The 27984-nt window shown below is 41.7% G+C and overlaps 1 protein-coding gene across 3 annotated transcripts; it reads right to left on the minus strand.

The window, feature by feature from the left end:
* Positions 1 to 117: 117 nt before the first annotated feature.
* Positions 118 to 27739, minus strand: ATP6V1C2 (ATPase H+ transporting V1 subunit C2). Of its 3 annotated transcripts, XM_079970010.1 has the most exons (15): positions 27109 to 27739; positions 25356 to 25494; positions 25043 to 25215; positions 23465 to 23532; positions 20033 to 20118; positions 18029 to 18058; positions 14840 to 14934; positions 14104 to 14195; positions 12934 to 13032; positions 11694 to 11762; positions 10219 to 10311; positions 8718 to 8811; positions 7321 to 7418; positions 1045 to 1174; positions 118 to 839 (listed from the first exon to the last, which is right to left on the minus strand). In XM_079970010.1, the coding sequence occupies exons 3-15, from the start codon at positions 25169 to 25171 to the stop codon at positions 744 to 746; spliced, it is 1179 nt and encodes a 392-aa protein (XP_079826136.1). In that variant the 5' UTR covers positions 25172 to 25215; positions 25356 to 25494; positions 27109 to 27739; the 3' UTR covers positions 118 to 743. The 3 variants fall into 3 exon arrangements, with proteins under 3 accessions (XP_079826136.1, XP_079826135.1, XP_079826137.1); XM_079970009.1 differs by lacking the exon at positions 25356 to 25494 and having other exon boundaries at positions 27109 to 27738; XM_079970011.1 differs by lacking the exons at positions 18029 to 18058; positions 25356 to 25494 and having other exon boundaries at positions 27109 to 27736.
* Between the last annotated feature and the right edge of the window lie 245 nt (positions 27740 to 27984).

A 27984-nucleotide genomic window follows, 5' to 3' on the forward strand; every position in this document is an offset into this window, starting at 1 on the left:
AATATGTGTTACGAATTTACTTCGACTTCGGGATTAATCTTGAACTTGGCTGTAAGAGGGGACACATATACTCTGCCCTTGTCAGAGAAACTACTTCCACCAAACTGTCAAAATGGATTAGATTTTCCAGCACTGTATTTTATTAATCTATTGCCAGCCAAGTTTCTCCTTTTCACCACACATTAGATTAGTGGAGGGATTAAGTATCTTATTTATTTGCAAGTCCTACATTGAAACAGCTCACCCATCCCCAAAATTAAGAATCTGATTTACTTTCATGCAAGAGTTTGTACCTTTGACTGATTCCAAATGTTACAGATTTAAGGAGTACTTTTATCATCTTAACCATCGGATAGTGCTTGATTTTTATTTAAAATCCTGGTTCAGAACTTCAATTTACAAAAAAAGAAGAATAAATACAACTGTAACACAACTGCCTTGTGAAGCATGTTTTCTAACATGATCAGAAGAGGCTCCAGAATCTTAATACTTTCAAAATGGAAGAGGGAAAAATTACTGTATCTGTAAAAGCAGGCAAAGCCTGGGAACTACAAATGAATACTTGCTTACAGTTATTTAATCCTCCTGCATGAAAAAAGCGCCTATCGCACGGTCCCCTCAGAGCTTGGGTTCTTAAAAAAGCAGCGTGGAGTAGAGGTGCTTGCCACGTCAGTTTCATTGCTCGTGAACAACCGAATCCTAAAATGCTAGAGGACAAATGATGCTCCCAAGTCAGGCAATTATTAGCTGCACTCAAGAATGCTGAGGTCAATCTTGAAGTAGACATAAGGATAGTAGTCTTGATTGCCTAGCTGCAAGCCAGGAATGTCCATAGAAGTCTGGGGAAGAAAGATTCAACAATGTAACTAGTGCCAAACTGCCCAGGTAGGTACATTAGGGGTTAGGTGAGAGTAAGATTATATACTGCAAGTTGGGAGGGATCCTAAGGGTCATCTAGTCCAACCCCCCACCTCACCCCCCCCCCCAGTTTTTGTGATTCGCTCACAGAGCGGAAATGGCACTTTTCATTCAGTAGACACTTACATCCATTATACTGGCTGCTGCTACTTCATCCAGATGTTTGAAGACTGCATTAAGGACGTCTCTCAGTCTCTTTGTGGACTTCTTGTTGGGCTGAATTAGCATTGCTTGGAAATTCACTGGTAGGCCATACCTTTATAAATGGAAAGTAATGTGGTAAACTGTCAAGCAGATAACTTGATACAACTATTTTAAAAAGTGGGGGACGGTAGCTAACTGCAAATCATGCAGTGTTGCGTAACAGTAATAAATGGGGGGGATGACCCTTTCCAAATTAAAAGCCTGGGGGGAAACGAGGAGTTAATATTTCCATAAAAGGACTGAGTGTTCAATTCCCTCTCTGTTCCTTAAGTCTGTCTTGGCTCCCCAGAGCCACTGGTTTTCACTTGGCTTCAGCCAATGGCATCTGAAGGCTTTAATAATAATAATAATGAGATGCCACAAATCTGGTCTACTTCCGCTATTTCTTTTTATATATATATATATATATATATATATATATATATATATATATATAATTTTTATTAATTTTCCAATTTTAAGACAAAACAACATACATACATTGACAAACAAAAATAAACACAAATACACAGATATAATTTCATAACCTCATTTTCATAAGCCTTCTTTCTCGGACTTCCCCATACCTCCCCCTTTTTGCATCCTTATTTTACAATTTTTCAGCAACCCTTTACTCCAATTAATTAATTAAAATTTATTATCTTATTATCTTTCTCAATTTCATCTTATTTCAACAAACAATTTCCGCTGCAATTCTGTATCTTCCTTTCCCTTGACATTTTAGCACTCATCAATATTGTAACAGTTCTTAAGATAAGCTTTGAACTTCTTCCAGTCTTCCTCCACCGTCTCTTTCTCTTGGTCACGGATTCTGCCAGTCCCATAAAGTCAATCACTTTCGTCTGCCATTCTTCCAGTGTGGGAAGTTCTTGTGTCTTCCAATACTTTGCTAGAAGGATCCTTGCTGCTGTAGTGGCGTACATTAAAAAAGTCCTATCCTTCCTTGACACCAATTGGCCGACCATGCCCAAGAGAAATGCCTCTGGTTTCTTGTGAAAGGTACATTTAAGTACCTTCTTAATTTCATTATAGATCATTTCCCAAAAGGCTTTAATCTTTGGGCAGGTCCACCAAAGGTGAAAGAAGGTACCTTCAGTCTCATTACATTTCCAGCATTTATTATTGGGCAGATGATAAATCTTCGCAAGCTTGACTGGGGTCATGTACCACCTATAAATCATTTTCATAATATTTTCTCTTAAGGCATTACATGTGGTGAATTTAATACCGGTGGTCCATAACTGTTCCCAGTCAGCAAACATAATGTCATGACCAATATCCTGTGCATATTTAATCATGGCTGATTTAACTGTCTCATCTATTGTATTCCACTTCAGCAACAAATTATACATTCTAGATACATTCTTAGTATTGGGTTCTAACAATTCTGTTTCCAATTTCGATTTCTCCACCTGGAAGCCAATTTTCCTGTCTTGTTTGAAGGTTTCCATTATTTGGTAGTAATGGAGCCAATCTCGTACCTTGGACTTTATTTTCTCAAAACTCTGTAGTTTAAATTCACCGCTTTCTTGTTCTAAAATTTCAGAGTATTTTGGCCATTTGGATTCTATGTTAAGTTTCCTCACCTCCTTAGCCTCCATAGGTGATAACCACCTAGGAGTTTTATTTTCCAACAAATCCTTGTATCGAATCCAAACATTATATAGTGCTTTCCTAACAATATGGTTTTTAAAACCCTTGTGAACTTTAACCTTGTCATACCATAAATATGCATGCCAGCCAAACCTATTATCAAACCCTTCCAAATCCAGAATGTCTGCATTCTCAAGAAGTAGCCAATCTTTCAACCAGCAGAAAGCTGCCGATTCATAGTACAGTCTTAAATCCGGCAGGGCAAACCCCCCTCTTTCTTTTGCATCAGTAAGTATCTTAAATTTTATTCTGGGCTTTTTGCCCTGCCAGATAAATTTAGATATATCTTTCTGCCACTTCTTGAAACAATCTAGTTTATCCACAATTTGTAATTTCTGAAACAAAAATAACATTCTAGGCAATACATTCATTTTGATCACTGCGATTCGGCCTAACAAGGAAAGCTTCAGATTCGACCATATTTCTAGATCTTTCTTTACCTCTGTCCAGCATTTATCATAATTGTCTTTAAATAAATTCACATTTTTAGATGTCATGTTAATCCCCAAATATTTTACTTTCTTTGCCACCATTAACCCAGTTTCATTTTGGAATCTCTCTCTTTCAACATTTGTTAAATTTTTTTCCAAAACTTTAGTTTTTTGTTTGTTCAACTTAAATCCTACCACCTGACCAAAGAATTGAATTAACTCTAAAACTCTTTTTGTACTAGTGTCTGGCTCTTGTAAAGTCAATACTAGGTCATCTGCAAATGCCTTCAATTTGTAGTGTTTAGCTCCGACCTGAACTCCTTTTACCAGCTGGTCCCCCCTGATCATATTCAACAAAACCTCCAGGACTGATATAAAAAGTAATGGGGATATTGGGCACCCCTGCCGTGTCCCTTTTTCTATGGAAAGTTCATCAGTAACCACGTTATTTACAATTAGCTTTGCCTTTTGTTCAGAATATATTGCACTTATACCATTTTCAAACCTTTGGCCTACCCCCATCCCATGGAGATTCTTCTTCATGAAGTTCCAAGAGATATTATCAAAGGCTTTCTCCGCGTCCACAAAAATTAGGACTGCCTTCGTATTAATATTTACAGTTAGCAGTTCCATAATGTCAATTATGTTCCTTAGATTATCTGATAAGTGTCTTCCTGGGAGAAAGCCTGCCTGGTCCTTATGAATCTCCTCCATTAACACCCTCTTCAGTCTTTTTGCTAAAATGTCAGCAAATATTTTGTAATCCACATTAAGTAATGATATAGGGCGGTACTTCTTGATCTGGTTTTTTTCAGTTTCAGTCTTTGGTATAAGTGTAATAAATGCTTCTTTCCACGATTCAGGTGCCTTTTTCCCCTCTAATATTTCGTTACAAACCTCCTTAAGCGGCTGTATTAACCATTCTTTCAATGCTTTATAATATCTGGAGGTTAGTCCATCTGGTCCTGGAGATTTCCCTAGTTGCATGTTTTGAATGGCACCCTCCATTTCTTGATCTGTTATTTTCTCATTTAAAATCAACATACTTTGTTGCGAAATTTTTTGTAATCCATATTTCTTAAGAAAATCTATGTCTCCTTCGTTTTCCGGCCCTTGTGCATATAATCTCCTGAAGTAGCTCTGAAAGCAGTTGCTGATCTCATTTGGTTTAAAGATGTTCTTTCCATCCACCTCCAAGCTTGTGACTGTATTTAATTTCTGTCTCTTCTTCAATTGCCATGCTAGAAGTTTCCCACATTTGTCCGCTGATTCAAATGTCCTCTGTCTCATTTGCTTGATTTTCCATTCTATCTCCTGGTTCATCAATTCCATATATTGCATCTGATAAAACTTAATTTCTCTCAATATCTCATGAGACTTTGGTTTAGACCTCAGTTTCTTTTCTCCTTCTTTTATTTTTTCCAGAATCTTATCCTTTCTTTCATTGTGTTTCTTTCTCTTTAAAGAGTTCTGTTGTATCAGAAAACCTCGCATCACGGCCTTGCTTGCGTCCCAAATCACTCTTTTCTCAACATCTGTCCTCAGATTTATCTCAAAATAGTCCTTCAAGGTTTTTTGGGCCTTTTTGTAAATCTCCACCTCTCTGAATAGGGTGTCATTCATTCTCCATCTGAAGGATCCAGCTGTTGTTAGTTTCATTTCCATCTTCACTGCGTTATGGTCGGAGCATGTCTTTGGGCAGATTTCCACCTTTTTTATCCTTGGAGCCATTCCACTAGTAGTCCATATTTGATCTATTCTTGTCCATGTCATTTGTGCCTCTGAAAAGAATGTTCCCTCTCTCTCAAGAGGGTTTCTTGTTCTCCAGATATCAATCAGGTCCATGTTTTCAGTCATTTCAAAAAAGGTCTTAGGTAGTCTCCCATCCTTAGAGACCACCTGTCTTTGTGCTTTATCCATATTTGTAGAGACCACGCCATTCATATCTCCTAATAAGATCACCTTATAATCCAAATAATCCATTAATGTCTCATGCAATTTCTTGTAGAATTCTGCCTTCCCTTCATTTGGTGCGTAGATGCCAACTATCAGGAGTTTTTCTCCTTGGATTTGTATCTCAATTGCCAAAATTCTTCCATGTTCATCTTTAAAGATCAATTTTGGAGCCAATTTTTCCTTTACATAAATCACCACTCCTCTTTTCTTAACTGTCTGATGAAATAAATTCCTGTCCTAATCTTTTATTTATAAGTAATCTTCTGTGTGCCCTTGTCACGTGGGTTTCTTGTAGACATATCAAATCCAATTGTTCTCTTTTCAAGATGTGAAAGACCTCATGCCTTTTTCTGGGAAGGTTCAGTCCATTACAGTTCCAGGTTAAAAATTGCAGAGACATCATTAATTAATTACCTCCAGCTGCTCCCTGCAGCTGTTCTTCTTCCGTTGGTGACTTCAGTCCAAATGTCAAGTTTCCAAGGTCTGTATCAGAGGTCGAGTCTAGCACTCCTTTCAAAAGGTCCTCCTCGTTTCTGTCTAGGAATTGTTCTTTATCCTGCACTGTTCTTATTTTGACTTTCTTTCCTTTGAAGTTAAAAGACAAACCTTGTGGAAATTCCCACCTAAAAGGTATGTTATTCTTCTTCAGCAGGTCAACCAGGTTCTTAAAATAAGTTCTTACCTCCAGAATGTATTTTGGGATGTCCTTGTAAATTTGGACAGAAGCATTTCCAATCTGAAGGGTTCTCTGGTAATGTAAATTTAAAATTTTATCTCTTTCCTCTTTAGATCTCAGAGTTATCAGACAATCCCTTGGGATCTTCCTGCCTTGCCTTCTGCCCAATCTGAAGGCGGTTGTTATCTTAAATTCTTCTTCCTCTGAATTTACCTGCCAAAATTCTGATAATTCTTTTGTGAGAAAGTCCACTAGGTTGTCCCCTTCACTTTCAGGGACCAACCTAAGTCTCAAATTCTTCTCTTTCCTCTGCATCTCCCACAAAGACAAGGCCGCCTCATGCTGGTCCAACTTCTTACAGACTGGTATTAAACTTTCCTGTGTGGTTTCTGCAGTAAATTTAGCTTCTTCTGCAATTTTTTGAATTGTGGCATTTTCTTGAACCAATTTGTTTATGATTTCTGTATTAGATGTAATGCTTTTGGTATTTAAGTCCAATTTTGTTGTAAGTTCTGTCAGTTGTTTGGTGTTCTCGTGCTCTGCTTAGTCAAATTTTCTAAAGATTCATTTATTTTGAGTAATGCTTGAGTCACTGAATCCATGAATACGTTTATTCCTTTCTCCTGTCCAGCTGTGCCTGTTGGCAGTAAGCCTGATATTGAGCCTATTTTCTTTTGTGCAGCTTTAGCCTTAGATCTTGTTGTTATATCTTCTGCAGAGCCACTCATGTCCCAAGGTCGTTCCCACAGGAACAGCTCTTGAGTGGAAAAATCCAGTGACTTGTTTTTATTTGACAGTCTATGTTACAACTGTAGCCTTTCAGCCCTCTAGAGCAGTGTTTCCCAACCTTGGGCCTCCAGCTGTTTTTGAACTACAATTCCCATCACCCCTGACCACTGGTCTTGCTAGCTAGGGATGATGGGAATTGTAGTCCAAAAACAGCTGGAGGCCCAAGGTTGGGAAACACTGCTCTAGAGGGAGCAGTACATTGTGTCCAATAAGCAGAAGAAACAAAGAAACCAAAAGCCCTCTTGGAGAAAAGTTTTTTTTTTTTGACAAAGAAACTTTCAATCTTCCAATTGCAACAATATTATTTCTGTAAAGTCCCAAAAAATGTATCTATTTGAACTCTCCGCTTTGCAGCAGGTTCTGTCAGACAGTTCCTGTCAAAGCGCTTCACCCAGGCAGTCTGTTCCCAGAGTCGGAGACAGCAGGAATTAATCACTTAAATTTCCTCTCATGCAGGTTAAGCCAAGTTCCCTTTTCTTCCCCCCCTGCTTACTTCCACTATTTCTGTTGACATTTCTCTTACTGGCTGGAGCAACCCGGCCAGATGGGCAGGGTATAAATAAAAATAATAATACTGATTATGGAACAAGCTACCTGTTTCTAGTTTTGTTGGCGTAGTCCTTTTTGTGTTATGGGTGGAGTCCCTGAGAGCGCTACCTGTTTCAGTGCAGAAAGTTTTCAAGTGCAACCTACCTGAGGACAGATTCTGAGAAAACTCTAAGAGCCTTTATGTGAATCCAGGCCACAAATGATTCACTGAAGTTCACCTTTAACCAACGTAATAGTGGACCCTTTGAGAGGAAAAACAAAAGTGGCACACCGTACTTAGATTTGTTTAGAGACACACTGTAATATTTTTAAGACACCCACCAAACTCTGCTATGGGGATCTGTATGGCTTAAGTCACCACATTACTGTCCATAGAAATTGTAGTTCTTTATGCAGTATATTGATATACCTAATAGGGGACAGTCCTCTCGTCCCTGAAAATGCTCTTGTTCTATAACTAGGTCAGGTAAAATGGAAGAATGTGAAATACCATTAAATGGTAGCAATCTGTCATGAATTTAGTTTATCATGATTGGGGGGGGGGTATGGATTTGCTTCCTAAAACGTGTGGGGAGGCTGTGGCCTTTAGGTGTTGAACTAGAAGCTCCCATCATTCCTGTCCACTGGCATGAGAGTTGGCATCTTAACAACTGCAGGGCCACAAATTTCTTAGGGCCCTGGCCTAAGGCCTAAACATATATTTGACGGCTTCTGAATGCTAGCAACCTTCTCCATGTATTGTTGCAAGAGCAGGGCTTCACTTGGAGGTATTTGTTCCTCTTCTAGGAAGGAGAAGTACCCCTGGCCTTGAATCAATTGAATATAATGATGGAGGCGCTGTCTTGCTCCTGCTTTAAATTAAATAAGTGCTCCAATGCTTGAATGTTAGGAAGCCTTTCAGCAACAACCAACGGGAATGAAATAACCTATGTCAGACCTTGGGTACAAATGGCCTCTCAGTATTATTCAGCCTATTTGTGAGCAGAGGGAAGAATCATTTCACCAAATTTCTCCTGAGGAAATATCTGCCCAGGATTAGCAGTAGCATAGGTTCTCATTTTACCCTAAATTTCACATTTTCTCAACAACAACAAAAAACTGAGAAATTTTAGCTCAGCTCCAGCATAGTCATGATGGGTGGGAGGAACTGTGTCATCTATCACCAGTGAATTCACAGGAACTACCAACAAGTAGGTGTGATGCTTGTGGAACCAACATCACACACAGTGCTTAAGACAGTAACTGATGAACTAGTGAAGGAAAAGGAGGGAACCAGAACACAGCTCAGAGAGTTGTGGGAAATGTGCTGTCAAAAACATTATATTGTGGAAAGACATCCAGTTAACTGCACAGTTGTTTCACTGAAAATACCACCACCATACCCTTAGGGTATTCAATTGACATGAGAGTTGTCATCCTTGGGTAATATAGGAAGGTCTCTTGAATCATTGTATCTCTTACTTAGACCTGCTCTAACCTACGACCTAGAAACCAATACTTAAGAGAAAAGACAGGGGCATGAACTTAATTTGTGTACTCACATACTGTTGCTTCTTATCAGAAGCCAACTTCCTCATTTCTTCCTTTTCACATTTCAGCTCTTTCTCATCGTAATAAAATTCCCGCACCATGAACCTTGAAGCAAAAAGCAAATGAGAATAGATTGGGATTCAGAAGGCTCTGTCTTATTGAAACCTCTGCGTTCTGTTTGCCTGCCTTGCCTGCGTTATTAAGCTGTGCAACATGTCAAAAATTACGAATTAAAAAGCTATGCCAAGCCATGTTGGCGCAGCAGGTCCTCTTAAGCACGTTAGACCTATCATAAAAGCTTTCCAGGAGCTCTTGCAATTAGCATGTATTTCTTTCTCTACTCTAATGGGTCTGTACACCGACAAGGATGCATCAGAAGACGGGAAACTCTGACTCCTTCAGAAAACTCAGCATGGCTTTAACTTCACAGCGGCTCTGTGAGGTTTGTTGAGAGATAGTGGTCACGCTCTACTAAATTCCTGACCACATGTACTCAGAAATAACTTGCCTTGAATTCAGTGGGGTTCACAGCCAGGTACGTGGGGTTCTAATTGCACCCTTTAGGTACAATTCTATAACACACCTCACTAGAAAGTACACTCCACTGAACACAGTGGGACTTAATGCTGAGCAGGCACACATAGGATTGCATTGTAACTAGAACTGAAACGAATAAATGTAATATACAGTGGCCTCTGCCATCAGGGGGACCAAAGGCAACTGACCCCTGCTTTCAGGAAGGACAGCATGATAAGGGTGGAGACCACCCTAGTTCTGACCAAAGGAGGAGCAACCTGCCTTCTCCCCACCTTTCCAAGTGATTTTCCTTTAGTGGCCTGTTTTTTGGATGGGGAATGTTTTCTAATTTATTGTAGCACGCTCTGGAAGCCATTTTTGGCTCAAAAGAGTGGGGCGAAAAGTACTTTTAACAAAACAGGACCCTGGTTAGGTACAACTGATTTTTTCCCGTTGGTTCCAATGTAACTTAGAATGGAGTCACTGATTGTACAGTCTCATATAAAATTCGGCTGGTAAATTGCCGTAGGACACATTGATTGTACAGTACTTGGAAGTGATACAGAAACAGTTTTACTCCATGATTTCTTGCCTTTCCAGAAATTCCGTAAATCTGTGCAAATGCTGAAAATTTTCTGATCAACATCTTTACCCCCTTGCAGAGCTACAGCTCCCAGTGTTCCTTGATTGCAAGCTATAGCATTTTAATACACTTTCACGTGTTAGCCTAAACACATTTGTTACTAACTTCCTATTTATGCAATACAAATATACTTGGTTAGAATGCATTAGGTTTTTCTCCTTTCTACCCCCAATCATTATTTGTACATACATACAAATAATACCATGTATGAAAACGCAATTAAACAGATTTCAAACTAGTTAAGCAAAGAATTCAGAAGGACTCATGTAATTATTAAGCACGCATGTTCCTAGCTTCTGTCCAATAAGGCTAAGCATTCTGACATGGCATTACGAATGAAAAGTGGTCAATACTTGTTCTCTCTTGCTTTGGCTTTAAAGTCATCAATCACTTTTCGGAACAGTGTTACTGTGAAGAGTCCTCCCTCTGCATCTTCAGTAATCATCCTGTACAAAAAAGAAAACGTTCATTTCTTTGTTGAAAAAAATATTCTACACTCGGCACCCAGGAGAGCCAATAACAACAAAAATATCTAATTATGAGCAGAGCTGGCTCTTAATTAGGGCACACTACAGGCATTTTATGTTATTTATATGTCGATTTCAGCTTTCATTCTTGAGATCAGGAGCATACTAAAAAGACATGTATCACATTAAGCAAAGCATCACTAGAGCAAGGGACACTAATAAGAGAAAAACAAGCAGCTGTCAAAGGCCTTGGAGGAGGTGAGAGCACAATGCCCTATTGCCACCTAATTCCAGTCTTATCTTCACGAGTGAACTGAGGGTGCCTCCAGTCTGAGTATTTTGCAGAGCGATTCGTGTATACCAGAACTTGAGGTTTTGCCATTTAAAGTGGATTAAAGAAAACTGCCATCCTAGTGCAACAAACCCACTTCAAAAAAACAAGCAAGCAAGCAAGCAAGCACCAGCAGACTTTTGTGGTTTGGAAAGTGATGCAGAAATGCATTGAACCAAGTGGGAGAAGTGAATTAATTTGATTAATGAGAAGGTGTGAAAACACAGCACAAGCAAATCAGGATAAATAAAACAAGTAGGGGAGGGGCTCCTACTGACTGGTTTCCTAGAGTCTATAGGAGAAGGGATAAAAAGGTAAAGGGGCCCCTGACCATTAGGTCCAGTCGTGACCGACTCTGGAGTCGCAGCACTCATCTCGCTTTATTGGCCGAGGGAGCAGGCATACAGCTTCCGGGTCATGTGGCCAGCATGACTAAGCCGCTTCTGGCAAACCAGAGCAGCACACGGAAACGCCATTTACCTTCCCGCCAGAGCAGTACCTATTTATCTACTTGCACTTTGATGTGCTTTCGAACTGCTAGGTTGGCAGGAACAGGGACCGAGCAACGGGAGCTCACCCTGTCGCGGGGATTCGAACCGCCAACCTTCCAATCGGCAAGCCCTAGGCTCTGTGGTTAAACCCACAGCGCAACCTGCGTCCCACAGGAGAAGGGATACGTACAAGAAATAACACACCCACCGGAAAAATCCAAAGACAGTCACTCATCTACAAACCCCTCACTTTTTCTTTTGTTTGTGCCAGGGAAGTACCCTCCCAAGATCAGAGTGTGCTCCGCTCCGTGCCGGGAGGAAGCTGCCCAGCAAAACCGCCTTAGCATCGCTTCCTCCTGGTGCAGAGCCCGCCGCCCACTGCCGCTGCCCAGTGAACCCGTACTCAGCATATAAGACAACCCCTGACTTTTTAGAGGGTTTTCCGGGGTTAAAAGTCGCCTTATATGTCAGAATCTACGATATGAGGAGAAGGCTTAAGATAAAGCTGACCAGAGAAATGAGCCAGAAATCTCACTTACTTCGTAGAGCGAGGAACCACCATATCAGAGAGCGATTCATACGTTTTTTGCCATTGTACATAGCTTGATCTGAAATGAGAAAGATTAAATTTTATACGGTAGCATATGTATGAACTAAAAAGTGACTTTTAGTACAAAATTGTATGGCTGACTGCCTTGCTCATAGTAACAACATTGGAACCTCAAGCCTTACGTATCTTACCTAGTATTATATATTGGGTCCAAATTCAAGACAGGGTCCTTATGGTTAGCATGCTTGGAATTCATTGAGTGTTAACACTTTCATGCAAGACTGATGAATGGGAAACCAGCTACCATCTGGGGTTAGACCTGGAGTGAACACGCTGGCCTGGCGTACATCTCCAAAACCAGGGAGGATCAGGATAGTGAAGTCCAGCTTTTGCCATAAGCAGGAAAAAGCAGGAAGGGAGTCCATCACAATTCCATCTCCTTTTCCAGGGTCCAGAGGTCGTATCATTTTATTTAGGGATTCTGCAGGTGTGCTGTCCACCCCACTGCCTAAACAGTATCTCTGCCTAAGCTGACGAGTTGGCCTGAAGAGCTGTTAGAAACCCCAACATTTATTGTCTTGGGGGATGGGGCATTGCCATTCGCACAGGTGCCCCTTTAGCCTGAGCGATACCAGATTTAATAGACCTTGTGACATCCATGGGCTTTTCCCAATTGATATCTGCCCACCCATCACCCACCGCTGTTCAACACCTACATGAAACCGTTGAGTAAAGGTGTCTGGAAAGACGGGCTGCTATACTGACAAAACCCAGTTCTCTTTCCCGTTTTTTAGCAACACCTTCACCGTTTTACATGCATGTGGGAGCATTGTATGTTTGCTGCTTTGAGTTTAAATTCTACAACCACCTTTTATCTTCAAGAATTAAAACATAGAAACAAACAAACCCTGGTTTCCATCTGCTCAGGGTCTCTCTCTCTCACTGCATTCACATTTTGTATCCAAAATGCTTACGTGAATTAGTTCGGGCCAGTGGCTCTGAGACTGAGCAGTGAACCATACAACCCTGGTTCAAACATGTCTTTGTCATGAACTCTCTAGGTGGCTAGTTTCTACTTTCTTCTCTCAACTTCATATCTGCAAAATGAGGATGGCAGTCATAGTGGCCTTCCTTGCGAGGGTTGCTGAGATAATGCAATATCGTATGTACTTTAATATGCTAAGTGTTAAGACACTGAGCCTGCTGCGGATGGACTTAATTTATCTTACTTGGGAACTACAACAAGGAGAGTGATGAGATACTCTGAATTCAACACAAAGTCTTCTTTGTTCACGATATCCGTTAGCGTACGTGTCAAAAGATTTCCCCTAAGAGAAGACACAAAAGCCAAAAATGATGAGATTCGTGCATTTACTGCTCACTCTTTACAAATGTTTACTAGTGACAGTGGTGTTCGTTGTATCAGAACTAGAAAAGGAGCCACTGGTTTGAGTTTTGGGGAAGGAAATGTTTTCCTGACTTCAGAACACACTGTGCCCCCATGCCTCCCCACAACTTAAGATCAAATTATGGTTGCTTTGTAGGTTTGGAAAAAAATGGGCTCCCTTCAACTTCCCCAAAGCTTGCATTTACTCTTGCTGTTCACCATTCCTTGAAATGTATTTAAGCTGAGTCTAGATGGTTTTGTATTATCTATCCTATTTGTATCCTGCTTTCCCACCGTGGCGTTTGCCCTCCTAGGTGTGTGACATCATACTGGGTTCATAAGGAAAGGGTTAACTAATTGTAAAATGACTAAACAACGGGAACCCAGGGGGCAGAGTTAACTGTGTATAAGGTTTAAGCACAGAGGTTTTTTATGGAGAGAGTGTTAGGGTGGTTGAGAAGACAGTCTGGGGTTAGAAGAGACAGATAAGTCAAGTCTGTGGGTTGGGCTAGTCTGGAGTGAGAGTGAGAGAATTTGTTAAGAGGAGTCAGTCAAACAGTTGAGATAATCAGTCAGAAGGTATTAGGAAGGTATAGGCCGGTAAAGAAATTTAAGTTAAGGTACTGACAGGAATATTATCGGAGAAACCATAAACTTGTTAATGTTTGTAAAATAAACTTGGGGTTTTTTTGGTTCACTTTTAACAACTGTCTGGACTCAGTGTTTTACCAGAGAGTAACTGGTTGGTGGCAGCGGGGAAGCGAGCACAGTGGCGGCACAGGGATCAATAGACCGTTAAACGTCTGGGGACCCTGTGTGATCTCCACATCCACTGTCAGAGCCACACCTGTCTGTAAGGCTATGTTCTAGTACAGCTAAATCCACTGACATGTTGGGGCATCATCATTGCCCAATACATATTTAGATGCAGTGCACGCATGCTTGCATGCATACACACGCACACGCACACTATACATATGCATAAGTATATATATGTAAATGCTATACATACACAGTTTTCCTTTCCAGATTCTGAAGGTTTCCTTTGATGTTGTTGTACACAGCTGCTCGGTTTTTCATGTCTGTTTCTATTTGTGTAATTTGCTAAATATAAAAGGAGGGGGAGAAATCCAACTGAGCAAAACTGACTCTGCATATGTTAACAGTTTTACATATCACAAATGCAAAATACTACAACAAAATGTGGATTTTATTGCTAAATTCACCAATATGGCTAGATTCCACCATCAAGCTTTCAGCACACACAGCACCTTGGCAAGTGTGTTTCAAACAGTATTTCAGTCATTCTCAAAACTTTATGGAGCAGATAATTATTAATTTTACAAATGACAGAATAAAACAGCTATTTGTTTAAAACTACCACCTAGACCCAAAACATACTCATGATTTTATGAGATTTCTTAGGTCTAAATGTATGTCTTAAGAAGGAAGTATCCCTCTCTCCTCTCAGGAAGAAAACATGCAGGGGAAAGATTATTTGATTCCTGCAATTTGCCCGTGTGAAAAAGCCATTGCTTTGAATTTTGTGCTGTATATAGTATGATAGCCTGCTTTAATATCAAACTCATAGCCCACATATATATATACCAGTATATGTTGCCCAGATTTGTTTCTGCAGAAATAATCCACAAAACTCTCACTGCTTCCAATAAGAAAATAATCATATCTATTGTAAGTCCTGAAAACTAGCTTTTGTGAGGGTGCTTTTCCAAAAGAGATCATATTACCTTTGCTAATGCTTCTGAAATGTTCTTCAGTGGCTGTTTTATAGGATACTTAGCCATGTCCCACTCAAACCTCGTCAGATAACTGATCAAGTCAACTGAAAAGATATGAGTAACTCCAATGAGTTGAGAAGAAGAAGAAGAAGAAGAACTACCAGGATGCATTGTTCTCCATTCAGGGGCTGATCTAATATTAACAGTTTCCATCTGACACCTGGCTTTTGCTATCATTTCCATATTTTCAATGCTATTAGGCACCATATAAAAGTGGATGGTTTTAAAATCCATCTTCAACTCACTTGATCATTTTCAGACACGGTGTGTAGATTAGCTATTCAAATAAAAGTTCTGCATGAATTAAAAAAGCAATACTCAGGATAACTATCCTGTAACACCTGCCACAGCTGCTAAAGGCAGTGTTCTCATCACAGATGGTTTCCAATCCAAGGGAACTTAAGTCTTTAAACCTTAACTATATAGGAGTTTTGCTGCTGACTTTGTGATGGCATGGATTGTATCCTAAATGGGTACCATCAGCAAAGGCTTGAAGTAGGGACTTTTCAGTTGTGGCACCTAGAGTTTTGGAACTCCCTCCCGAAAGAGACTTGCCTACAGGCTAAACTAAATGTGACCACCATTCAGGCAATTGTGTGAATGGTCTTTTGTTTCAAACCTTACTTGGTTTGAAAAGTAAAATATGTGGATATTGAGGGGTGTTTCCCCTCCCCCCAGCAAAATATAACAACTCCTCTGTTCATTAATCCTTTGAAACTTTGCTTTGAGATTAAGTCCTCAAAACATAATCTGTCAAGCAATTTTCTATTTTTTTGTGCAATTGTGGGGTTTTTGGACAGGGGAGAGTACACTGGAAAGCAGGTTTTGATCATCTAACTGCACTAATAATGTGTGATGGGAAACCTCTCCGATGCTTTATTTTTACTGCTTTTTTTACACTCCTGTTTGCTGTCAAAATGTTCAGCCTTCGCCCAAAAACAATCTAGACTGCATCTGGAAAAAAATGGGCATGTGATGGGGCTCTGGTGTGAAAAACCTCCAATGGTCACCTATTGGTTCTGACTTTATGCTTAGTGCTTGGGGATGTTCAGCTGTTTTATTTTTATCTGACTCACTTGAATGCCTACCGGTAATACTCTCCTCATCTTCCCTTCCCCCCGTCCCATACACCCAACTCAACATGAATGTGGGTCAGACTTTTAACTGGATATCCTGCACTGATGCTCAGCTTGGCTTGCATGTTTACTAAAATTTGCACCTTAGTGAAGTAATGCAAAACTGATATAAAGCCTGCGGATCTTAGGAGAGGATGTTTTTTTAAAAGCACATCTTTAACGGAAGTTTTTTGGCTGTGCTTCCGCCGCGAGAATGCCGTTTCTTTCTAACAGTCAGAGCCGGCACATTTCAGCAGCTTCCTCTTTCATGACGTGAAACTTGTTCCCTTCAGAGGATCTGAATTTCCTTCCCTAGAGTTTCTCTCGTCTTCGAAAGAGTCACCTTACAGTTTTAGGTTTCATGGGTATGGAAAGTATAGCATGCACACAGAAAGAGCATGCAGAATGTCCTGGAGTCAGCAGGTACCATCTTCATCACAGTTCCATAAAGTATATATGAGACGGCCAATACAAGCATAAGAGAACAAACAGCAGCCCATACAAAAGAAGTAGGGTTTGTTAGGCTCTGTAAGTGCACTCACGATGCTCACCAGAGGTGCTCACCCTGCACGGTGTTGATTGGCTGGCACCTATAATGTAGCACACAACCTTGGCCATTTTTGCAGGCAAGGAACGAATTTGATCCACAGGGGAGTTTAAAAAAAAAAAAATGCAAAAGGAATACAAGAGGCAATTCGATGGTGGAGAGAACCTGGACTCACACCCTGAGAGCAAAGTTGTGGTATAGCCCTTTAAAGTCAACAGCAAAACTCCTACCAGGTAAGCTCCTATCTGGATTTTATTGCCACAAATTCAGGGCCAAACTAGGTATGATGTTAAATGTGTAGCTGCCATCAAAAACAACAGCTGCGCATTTAATTCCTCTTCCCCTTGTAATACCAAGTTGAACTTACCCCAGGTCACATGACAATGGCCCACATTGCCTGCCCTGGGCCAATGGTAGCCAATAAAAGGAAAAGACACAAAATTTTGTGACATCTACTCTGTATGCTACCCAGGGCGGGGATAAGTTGTGCGCACACACACACACCCTACAGCCATTTCTTGCAGCCACTGCCATGCCTAGTTTGGCCCCCAGTTAGTGGTGATTGCCTAATTAACTAGTCTATTGAGCGGGAAAAATCGGGCTAAGACAAAATAGTCTTGGGAGGATAAACATTTGAAGTCTTAAGCACAGGACCAACGAGTACAAACAGAGGCGTTGCTAGGAATCTAAAAGACTTGGAGCACAGGCCTATGGCATAAATTTGCATATGCTAATTTTCATGCAGCAATGCAAATTTATCCCACTTCCAGGTGGGGCAGGAAACCCAACTCTGACTCTTTCTGACAATGCTTAATTTGCCTCTGGGGCAATTAAGATGGTGGCAGCTAGAGTCTCATTTGCCTCGTGCTTTGCATCACACCCACTTTGTAAGCGAAGCAAGGGGGTGGGGACAGGAAGAGGAAAGGCTAGGAATTGGGTCTTCAGCTGGTGAGTTGGGATCCACTACCAGGTTGTGGCGTGATCTAAGGTGGGTCCCAACAGCAGCACTGCCACTATACAAATAGATGGTTAAAAAGTTGGGAGGGGGTTCCCTGAAACGTATTGTTTGAGTAAAAGGTAGGTCCCAGATTTGCAAAAGTTGAAGACTAATGGGCTAGAAGATCCAGGTCCTGGGGCTCGGGCCCCACCCTAACAACGCCCCTGAAAACAGACATGCATAGGAAGTTTTCACACAATCCAATAGTCCCTACATCCTCTTGTTTTACATGCAGCGAGTGGTTAAGAAGGAAAGAAAGAAAAATATATCCAGGAAAAGTGTGAAAAGAAAGGGGAGGTTGTCAAACCTGCTGTTATCTGAGTCATAGGGAGATGGTGATCGAGCTACGAGGTTGTTACTAGAGAAATCCATCGTAACCTGATCACTGTACCCCTACAACCAGATGTGGAGGCAACTCTTTCATTAAACACACCAGCACATGCTTGCAAGAACACAACAATCACCCATGCTCAACATACTCTTTAGTAATTGCAGTTTAGCCTTCGCTCCTGAAATATAGTAATTGTGATTATTAAACATGAAAAAGACAGGTCAGATTTAAAATTAAGTCTATTGCATACAACAAGATGGATGTCAAAAGAGTGGGATTATGTTCTAGTCTTTAAAAGCTGAAATCCCACTTGGGGGCAACTCTAGGTCTCAGCTGGCCCTGAACAAACTGGTCCCTGGCAGGCTTACCTGGTTATGGTAGTCATGCTATAAGCAAAACTAGGCAACCAGGTCTAGTCACTCTCTTAATTTCCCCTACTGTGATGTGGGAAGGCAAGTGGGTGTTAGGTCAGGGTCGTCAAGGAAAATTAAAAGGTGCTTTTGATCCAACCATCTAGTCTGTTTTAGGGTGCCAGGCCATGGGGGGAAATTAAGGGGGGACAAGACAGCAGTGTGACCAAGAATGTCAGGTGCCAACACCAGTCCTGATCCCTAGAAACAGCTTTTGTTTGGGATTGGGGAAAGTGTTTTGGAATTAGTACTTCTTCTGTTCCCACCAAATAACTGGTTAGCCAGTGGGGAAAGGAAGCTACAGAAGACAGATCTGCTGGCTCCATCCATTGTCTATTAACAGACTAAAGATCTTGGCTTGGATCTATATTCCCATCATGCTGAGATTAGATCCATCAAAACCAATGCAACCAGGGCTGCTTTTTCAGCCGAAACTCAGTTCTGGCACCTCTCAGTTGGGCACCATTGCCATTCTAAGGGGGAGGTGTTCACAGTGAGTTCCGGTGCCTCTTTTTCTATAAAAATGGCGCTGAATGCGACTAAAGTTAGTCACCCCTATTTCAGTAGGTCTGCTTTAAGCATTATTAAGCCTAGATAATTCAATCCTGTTTCCTTCTTTTTCTTAGCACCTTTTAATGTTTTAAGCGAAATAAAATGGAAACTGAATAGATTAGGCATTAATGGCTTCCGCTCACAAGCACCAACCAAAATCGCGTAAGATGCAATTAACTTCCTGTTATGAGTCTTGCAGATCTTCTACCTGATTGCATGGCTCTCAATACTGCATCTTTGGGGTTTATTGCACACCCAGGCCGATTTTCCTCATCAAGCCTCAAATGCTACCAGTTGCCAGATATAATCTAATATAATACAGCACAATAAAAGCACATCGGTTCCCCACCCTTGCTCTACTGGGCTACATAGACCAGATCGTTCCCAGGATTGGTCTCACGGGCCAAATCTGAAGAGTGGGCAATCGCCTGACAGCGCAATTATGTCAGGAGATCTGTCACTTCAAAGTTCTGAAGTGGGGGTAAAAACATTCAACCCAAACCCCTTTCTGATGAGTAAGGGATTAGCAATGGATTCTGTCAAACTGAGCAGGATTTAACCCTGAACTCGTGAGCTGTGGGTTAAATCCTGCTGCACTGGCTGCATGCGCCCCTTTCCCTGCAGGGCACCGGCATGTACAGCCAACACAGAAATGAGCCCACGGGCCAACAGCTCATGTCACCCACCCATCAGTGTGATATCAGCTGATTGACAAGTGGCTGTGATTTTGAGAGAAAAAATGGCCTCCCGGACCAAAATGGGACCAGTGGTAGGCCTTGGCTGGCCTGTGGATTAGAGGTTTCCCCCCACTTCTGATGCAGAGTGATTGTGGCATATTTCTCCATGCCATTAGCAAGAAGTAGATGATGGGAGGAAGTCAGTAACAGCCACCTCTGAAAATCTGAACTCATGATGGAATAGTCACAAGATCCCTTTGTCAAGCAACCACAGGAGGAAGAAAACCAAACCACGCCACCTACATCTCACCAAGGAGCAAAAATTATGTTCCCTGATGCCGGCAGAAACAGAGGCTGCTGACTATCTGAAAGGGTTCTTTTCTAAAACTGGAGTAGCAACCCAATTTGTAAGCATATGGATGTATTAAGTCCAGCTTTTCCCATTGGAAACTGGATGAAAACCGGCAGCAATTAAACAAAAAACCCCACATCTAAATACTTTGCAGGACCTACCTCCATTTGCCAAGAGGTTTTCCTGAACTTTGTCTTTTGAGTCTTCCATAACCTCTCCAATATACTGGGCAATTTTCTTTATTACACTAAAGGCAAGGAGAGAAGCCTTTAAGATAAGTCAAATAAGTTATAAAAAAAATACATTATTAAAAAAAAACTTACAGCAGGATGCTCAATGCGAATGTTTTTACAGTCACCATATCCTCAGATGGCTCCAAGTACCCAATTCTTCAGCTCCTTTTCATAGTAGGTAGAGTTGCACACAGAACTATACAAGGCCTGACTTGTCCCATCAGTGCAGGATCATGATAAGGAAAGCACAGCTGGGGCTTGAGTTTGAGTTACAGTAGTACCTCGGGTTACATACGCTTCAGGTTATAGACTCCGCTAACCCAGAAACAGTAGCTTGGGTTAAGAACTTTGCTTCAGGATGAGAGCAGAAATCGTGCTCTGGTGGTGCGGCAGCTGCGGGAGGCCCCATTAGCTAAAGTGGTGCTTCAGGTTAAGAACAGTTTCAGGTTAAGAACGGATCTCCGGAATGAATTAAGTATGTAACCAGAGGTACCACTGTACTTGTAACCTGTGCTCTAGCAGAAGTTCTAGGTGGCACCTTATACTGCAAACAGGTCATAAAGATTTTGATTTTTCTCTGCTGTTTGGCATGTTGGCTCCCACACATTCCTGTTCCCGTCCCCACCCCAGTTATGAATATTCACTACTTGCCATCCACACCAGTGGGTGCAGTGTGACAGAATTTACCTCTCAGGCTTCGGAGAATCCGATCCCTCCCACAGTGGCGGCCAAGAAGCAATAAAAGTTCTTATCAAGTAATTTATTACATATTCACAGAGAGAGATGAAGGAATGCAGTCTCTCTTAGATAATGGTGTTGCTCCAAGTAAATTCCCCCCCCCCCCACTACATCTCTCCTATTCTACGTCACCCCTGTGTCAGCTAATCTGAGCTTTCTGTCTCTGAGCTTTCTGTTCTACTACCCTCAATGCTTGCCTGGTCCTGGGAGGGGGAGGGTCAGGAATGCTTTCCAAAGATACTGAGTCTGTCCGCTGTCTCTTCCCTGGTGTTTCTTCCTGCTGCTCCTCTCCCAATATTTCCCAGCTTCTCCCCACTGCAGCCTCTGAACTATGCCCTTCTGCAAACCACTGTTCTAAATCTATACTGTCCTCCTGTTCTAGGGAAGGTTCAGGAGAAGGGAGGGGACGGCCCCCATCATTCCTCCTCAGTCCAGCCCCCAACATCATCACCTGAGCTGTATTTGTCCGTCCCTCGGCCATGGGCCTAGCCAGGGCTGCAGGGGGCAGCTCCCCCCCATCAAGTAAATAAATAAAAATATTTAACTGACCAATCAAGTCACAGATAGCTCAGTTCTGCCCCCCACAACAAAAGTACTGCCCCCTCTAACATAAATCCTGGCTATGCCCATGGTCCCTCCCCTATACTCATGTACCTTTTTCTGTTCTGGTCAAGACCACAGGTATTTCTGTACCTGTGCATGAATATCTTGTCTGAAAAGAAAAAAATCCCAGAAGTGCACAAGATTCTTGCCAGCCTTAGTTATCATGTTTTTGTTTTTACAATGGGCAAAACGAGACTTTGGGCCAATCAGTATCCCTCGGCAAGGTCATTTTGAAGCTAGAATAAAATATACCGAGATCTCTGAATGAAAGGCAGAATGTAATAAATAAATGGGTCTCCAATAAATAAATGGAACCCCAAGGTCAAGAGTTCATTTTAGCCTTCCTTCTGAAGATTTATGTTGATTTGCCAGGTGTCCCATAACCCTTGGCTTTCGCCCACATCTTTCCCTAGCAATTTTTAAAATGGGTTTAAAAAGGAATGTGCCACTTGATAAGGAAATAAATCAAGAATGACCAGGCAGAAAGGCATCTGAATGCCAAATGCTGCTTTATAGTGACATGGAAAATTACCCGGTCTCCCTATGTAAATAAGTAATAAAAGTACATGGAAACAATAGACCCTGAAAACTCTTGCCCCTTCTCTGCTGTCCTGGCCAGAAGCAGTGCTGACAGGTTTCTGCTGCCTAGCTAGGTTTACTCTCTCGGTGTGTTGATCCAATAACAGCTCTGGCAGCAGGGTGTTTCAGCGGAGCAAAAATGTAAATGCATGGCCTGGCTCATTTGCATAGCTTCAGATCAACTGCCATCATGGGAGATGATAAAATCATAAGGCAAGCAGGCCAAAGACCTGCTGGAATAATTGCCTTCAAAAAGGCATCTAAATGTCGTTGATTTGTAATCCAAATTTGGCACCTAACAGTATTAGGATCCCAGTCAGAAAATAGTTTTGCTACAGAGCCACAATGAGAGGGTGGCAGCTGTGGGTAAGGTGCCTCAGTTTTTTTTCTTTGTGGCTCCTCAAGGCTCCATGACCACACCCAAGCCTCTTTTCTTCACTCTCTAGTGTGAAGGCTCTCCTTCCTCTGGGGGGGGGGAATTGGGGCTCGTTGCCTAGCAACAGGCTCTGAATGCTCCATTACTTCTTCAGGATAGCCTGAAAGCCTGGAGAAAAATGGCAGGCTATAGTATACTTTCCACTAAATAGGCTAACAAGGAGAGAAGAGGGAAGGGAAACAGTGACGAACAAAGGAGCAAGCAAGTAGAGTCAGGGTTTTCCATTCATTCATTCATCCTGCTTACTTGACTCCTCCTTTCACACTTTTCAACTGGAAACAGGAAAGGGGTCAGGCAGCACACACACACACTGCCAAAGAACTGGATTTGGCTAGTGGCTGCTCACTGGCAAAGCCAACCTTGGTATCTGGAATACACCAATCCGTCTCAGGTTGACAAAATATTTCCACCCCTTAGGGCCCAACAAGAAGTGGCAGCCCTACAGACATGTAGAGTCTGAATGTGAGGATGTTTTCTGGGAGGTAAGACCTGCCAGTGGATACCGTCTTTAAACAAAATAGGAGGTGAAAGAAGAAGAGGATTATTGCTGTAACCACTGGGCTGTTTATATTGCAAAATGCAACAACAACAACAACTTTATTATTTATACCCCACCCATCTGGCTGGGTTTCCCTGCCCATGTGGCTGGAAAATGCCGTTTCCTTGCCCAGAGCCAGCCTGTGCAGAAGTGTCCCAGTTCCATGCCACTGCAAAGAACACAGAATATAGGAGGGAAAGTACCAAGTTTCACAGGGATTTGCCTACCTACTCCCAATGTGAAGTCCACCACCTGCACTAATCCTGATATTTCCTGTATAACTGTTGGACGAAGCCTTATTTAGGGGTAATCCTTTTCTAAAGAAAATAAAGTCACACCTACTCACCCTGGCTGAATCCTAAGGCTAAGGTTAAAGATGCCTGCGTTAGGTTGACACAGGAACACTGTGTCTTGTAAAAACAACACCCATTTGCTCTTTGTGTGTAGTAAATAAGTTCTATTTTACCTTTCAGCAAAGCTATCAAGTTTCCCCAACTCATCTGAGAGGCCAACGAGAGCATCCAGGGTCCCCACCTGGAGAAGGGAGTACAAACACATTAAGCTTAAGCTAGCCAGCCGCAGGGCATATTTTACCAGACATTTAATTTTTCAAAGTGACCTTTCTTTAGCAAATGAGAACTTCTTGCTATCAAATAAGTATATTCATGGGAAATTCAAGGGAACGTTTTCCTCCAGTGGAAAATGGTTGCAATGGTTCAAAACCTACTTTTAAAGAAGTTTTTAAAAGCCTGTTCTAAGTCAGGAAAAGATTCTATGCTGTAGTCTCATGATCAAAAGCCACAGTGGAATTCTTCCCAGTTTTTAAGTTCCTTAAAACCTTCTTGCTCATCATGTAAAACACTGTCTCCCTGAGCCACTAAAGTCAGTACAAGTTTTGCCACTGACTTTACTGCCAAGTCTTACACATATCTACTCAGAAGAAAATCCCACTAAATTCAATGGGACTTGCTTCAAGGTGAGAGAGTATTTATAGCATTATAGTCAGAATTCTCATCCTCAGAGATGAATGATCCTTACTTGTGGGGGAGCAATTCTTTCAATTAAATTGATGATTTCTATTTTTTTTATATTAAAAATACCTGTTACAAACAGAACAGCTGTTTTTAAGATATGAACAAGCATTTCTGTCATAGTTGCATGCTTACATTATAGCCTTCTAATATGTCTACGTCTGCAAGGAAAATGAAAATCGATGAATGCTCATCAAACGAAAGCAGCTTGCCAATTGACAGAAAAATCCACACATGAATTTGAGACCATCTAGACAGCAAGGTCATAGCTCATATTGAATGGTGAGATCAGACTTCTCTGTCAGGAACATAGCCAATTTTAACCACCAATAGATATTTGAATACTTCTGCAAATTAGGCAATCCTCTTTCTAAAAGAGCAAATAGTTGAGCTCAAACATTCAGGAGATTCAAACTGGCTTCAGCTATATTAATGTAACAAAAGCTAACAAGCTTAACTTAGAAGAAGCCTCCCATTGAATTAAATGGGACTTAATCTCAACATGTATAGAAACCTTTTGCAACAGACCTTTTGCAAACCAATCTTACTGGAAGTAAGTTCAACTGAGTTTGGCGGCATTTACTGTTATGCAAGTGTTTGTGCTGCAACACTTACCTGGGAGTAAACCCTCATGGAAGTCAGTTTTGCAAACATATGAGGGCTGCACATTGCTCATCTCAGGGCTTTGACCAGTCAAAAGTTGCCCATAAACTTTATTATTTACAAAAAGGATTTCAAGCCTTCCCAGAGATGACAGCTCTGATGGAAAGTTTAAAATCTTTTCCCCCCTATTAAGAATTAATCCATTGATTAGCTGTACAAAAATGGCTTCCTATTTTCATTCCTGATCTCAAGACACCTCAAAAACAAAGTATATAATCTTTGCTTGACCCTTTATAGTCATTTTAATATTGCAGCACAGAGCCACCTCACAAAGAAAAATCTGCCCCATCCCTGCCCCTTTCTTCATGTTGTTGTTCTGAGTCCCCCCCCCCCAATTCTCCCATCTTTACCTTGAGGTCAGGGATGATGAACTTGCTGTTGCAGGACAGGTTGGCTTTGGCAGTCACTGTGTTCATTCTGTCCCAGGCTATTAGGTTTGCCTTATCTCCAGGTGCCGAAATTAACCAGAATTCTGACATGGTGCAAGCAGTTCCCTTCACTCTTAAATCACTGTAGCCAAAAACTAAGGTAACCAGAAAAAGAAAAAGAAAATCACCCTAGAGCAAAAAAGCCCCCACAATAGATCAGGTCAGAGGAAATTATCTTCGATGTAGAGTAAGTTTTTCAAAAGCAGCAAGACGATGAGTATTTCTGCCTAGTCACCTTTCAATCCAGATCTTGACTAAATGTGACCTTTCCCTGAATGTTATCATAGGGCAGGGCAGTGGTTCCTTTTTTTCCTGCTCTGGGTTGTTTCATCTGGTCCATGGGGAGGAGTCTGCAGTCACAAGGTCACCGATGCCTGAAGCAATCCACAACATTTGCAAAAGTAATAAAACCAAATTCTAAGTCCTGTCACATTGATTGGAGTACTGTACAACTATTCTAAAATAAACCTATCATGGACTGCAAGCAAAAGGATTTTGATTAGAGTAAGAAAAGGGGGAGGGAAACCTTCTCAAAAATGGCATTGAAGATTGGAAAACCTTATAGACTTTTCTTCAAGTTAAAATACAAATCATATTTTAGGACATTTAAAACTTCACTGTGAGAAAATGTAAGTGTAAACCAATCTTTACTCTTGGGAAAAAAGATACCTGCTGCTAGGTCACTGACACTCTATTACTGTTCATCTCAGGCAAGAGGTTAGTGAAGGCTAGGCACTGGAAACTGAAAATGGCAAAAAAGTGAGCAAAAAATATACATAATGTAACCAATAGATATCTTAAAGGGGGGGGTCTATTTAGTAATTAAAAACTAAAGGAGCCCGCTCTTCTGTCCCAGATTTAGAACTCAGTGGCTAACTTCTCAATAATACAATAAGAATGAAAAATGAAACACAATAAAACAATAATGTACAGTAAAAATGAAAAATAGTATGCTCTTGCCTCAGTCTCCTTGTGTGCAAGTAAGGCTTCCATACCTGTATCCCTAACTCTGGATCAGAAGCCTTGCTGCCTACTTGCCCAAACTGCAAAACAGGTATGATGGTAATCCATCTCACAGGGCAGGTGTGTAATCAAACAAGGTATTTTTTATTAGCAACATTTCTATCCCATCTTTTCACTAGAAGTGCCCAAGTCAGCCAAGAATAAAAATGAATTCCATCTTTAAAAGTTCAGAATAAATGGCAGGCAAATAATACATGACGCTTGTCACCAAGCGGGCATGCCCAGCACTCATTTCTAAACCTGTTCCTGTTAACTGTAGCAAAATCAAGCTAACGACATGCATACATCACCACTAACGTACCATTAGGAAGGATAGAGCAGAGAGTTTTCTCCTTCCATCAGGTTTTAGCACATTCAACAGGTGGTTTTTCATCAGGAACACACCTGTAGCCAACTTACTCGTTTGACACACCAAATATTACATTAACAGACAAATTAGCTTCTGCTCTATGAATACATATCAAAGGCATTAAAAAGGAGGGGGTAATGACTTAATTTTAATGGACATAAACATACTACTACAAATACTCTTTAAACAGTTTTGCTTTCAACAATTCAATATTCAATTTATCCTGGTAAGGATTCCTGTTCTGAACCGCCTCCCCCAAGGACACCCTTGTATAGCCTTTGAATTTTGCATTTTGTTACCTAAACAAATGTTACCTATGTTTTTTAGATTCTGCTGGAAGCGTCACACGAGTGACTGGGGAAACCTAGCCAGATGGGTGGGGTATAAATAATAATAAAACAATATTATTATTATTATTATTATTATTATTATTATTATTATTATTATTAAACCTTGACCCTTTTCATCTCCAGTTTGGCATTATAAACTGCACATTGCCTCTCAACTTCACCTTTTAGGAGCTCTGTGAACCCCACCCTCCCCTCCAAACCTTAAGACCCTACCTAATAACTTTTTATATGGATTCTTGGCTACCGTTTCATCAGCTGCAACTTACATTACATTTCGCTTTTCATTGTGGCTCTTCAAACTCGGAAAGGCTGGAGCTCAATTTGTCTCCCATCATCACCACCTCGGCTGTTTTCAGGAAAAGAGCCGGAGAACGACCAAAGCCACACACAAGCGCCCAACGTCCGATAATTAGAGCATTCTATTCTCATTAAGCAGCTATCTTAAACACGAATATTTTGTTTTAACTTAACAGACGGAGGTGCAGGGCGGGGGGGGGGAGGGAGTCCACCCACGACGGCTCGCCCCCCTCGGAGATTATCCAAAGCTGAGCCCACCGGAGCCTTTTCCCAATAGGATTCTTCAGCCGAGCGAAACGCAGAGGCTTTTGCGCAAAGGCGTCCAAACCACCTTAAAGGGCGGCGGCGGCGGCGGCGGCGGCGGCGAAGAGCCGCGGATAAAGTTTTCTGCTGCCTTAGCCACCGAAGAAGACCTTCGGGTATTTGCACGGGCTGGCGGCTCCCCTTCCTGGCCAAGGGCCGGCCCGCTGAGCCCCCCGCAGCGGGCGGAGCTCGGAGGCGCCTTCTCCTCCACCTCCTCGCGTGCAATAGTCGCCGGCGGGGCTTCTTTCTGCTCCGAGCTCTGCATGTCTTGAGCAGCCTCGGGGATTATTTTGCACCCAGGAGGTGCTACCTGGACGCCCCGCCCCCTTCCGCAGCATTCCCGCCTCCCCATCCCCCTAACTGGCGTATCAATTTAAGGGGCATTTGCCACGGGTTAACTCTACCCCCCCCAACTGTCCCATCGTCAGGTTTCAGGTGTGTGGTGGGCACACACAAATGTGGATGGTGTCCAAACTTATTCAAGGAAGCAAAACTGTGGGTGACTCTAATGATGACGACGACAACAACAACAAATTATTATT

This window comes from Podarcis cretensis (assembly GCF_951804945.1).
Source record: "Podarcis cretensis genome assembly, chromosome: 3".
Classification (NCBI taxonomy): domain Eukaryota; kingdom Metazoa; phylum Chordata; class Lepidosauria; order Squamata; family Lacertidae; genus Podarcis; species Podarcis cretensis.

Excerpts from the sequence above, each read along its gene's own strand:
- ATP6V1C2 (XM_079970010.1), bottom strand. The coding sequence starts at position 25,171 with ATGTCAGAATTCTGGTTAATTTCGGCACCTGGAGATAAGGCAAACCTA. Across the intron at positions 20,119-23,464 it reads CTTGATAGCTTTGCTGAAAG|TGTAATAAAGAAAATTGCCC; the intron begins GTAAAATAGAAC and ends CCTTGCCTTTAG. Across the intron at positions 11,763-12,933 it reads CTCCTTGTTGTAGTTCCCAA|ATCAAGCTATGTACAATGGC; the intron begins GTAAGATAAATT and ends TTCTCATTTCAG.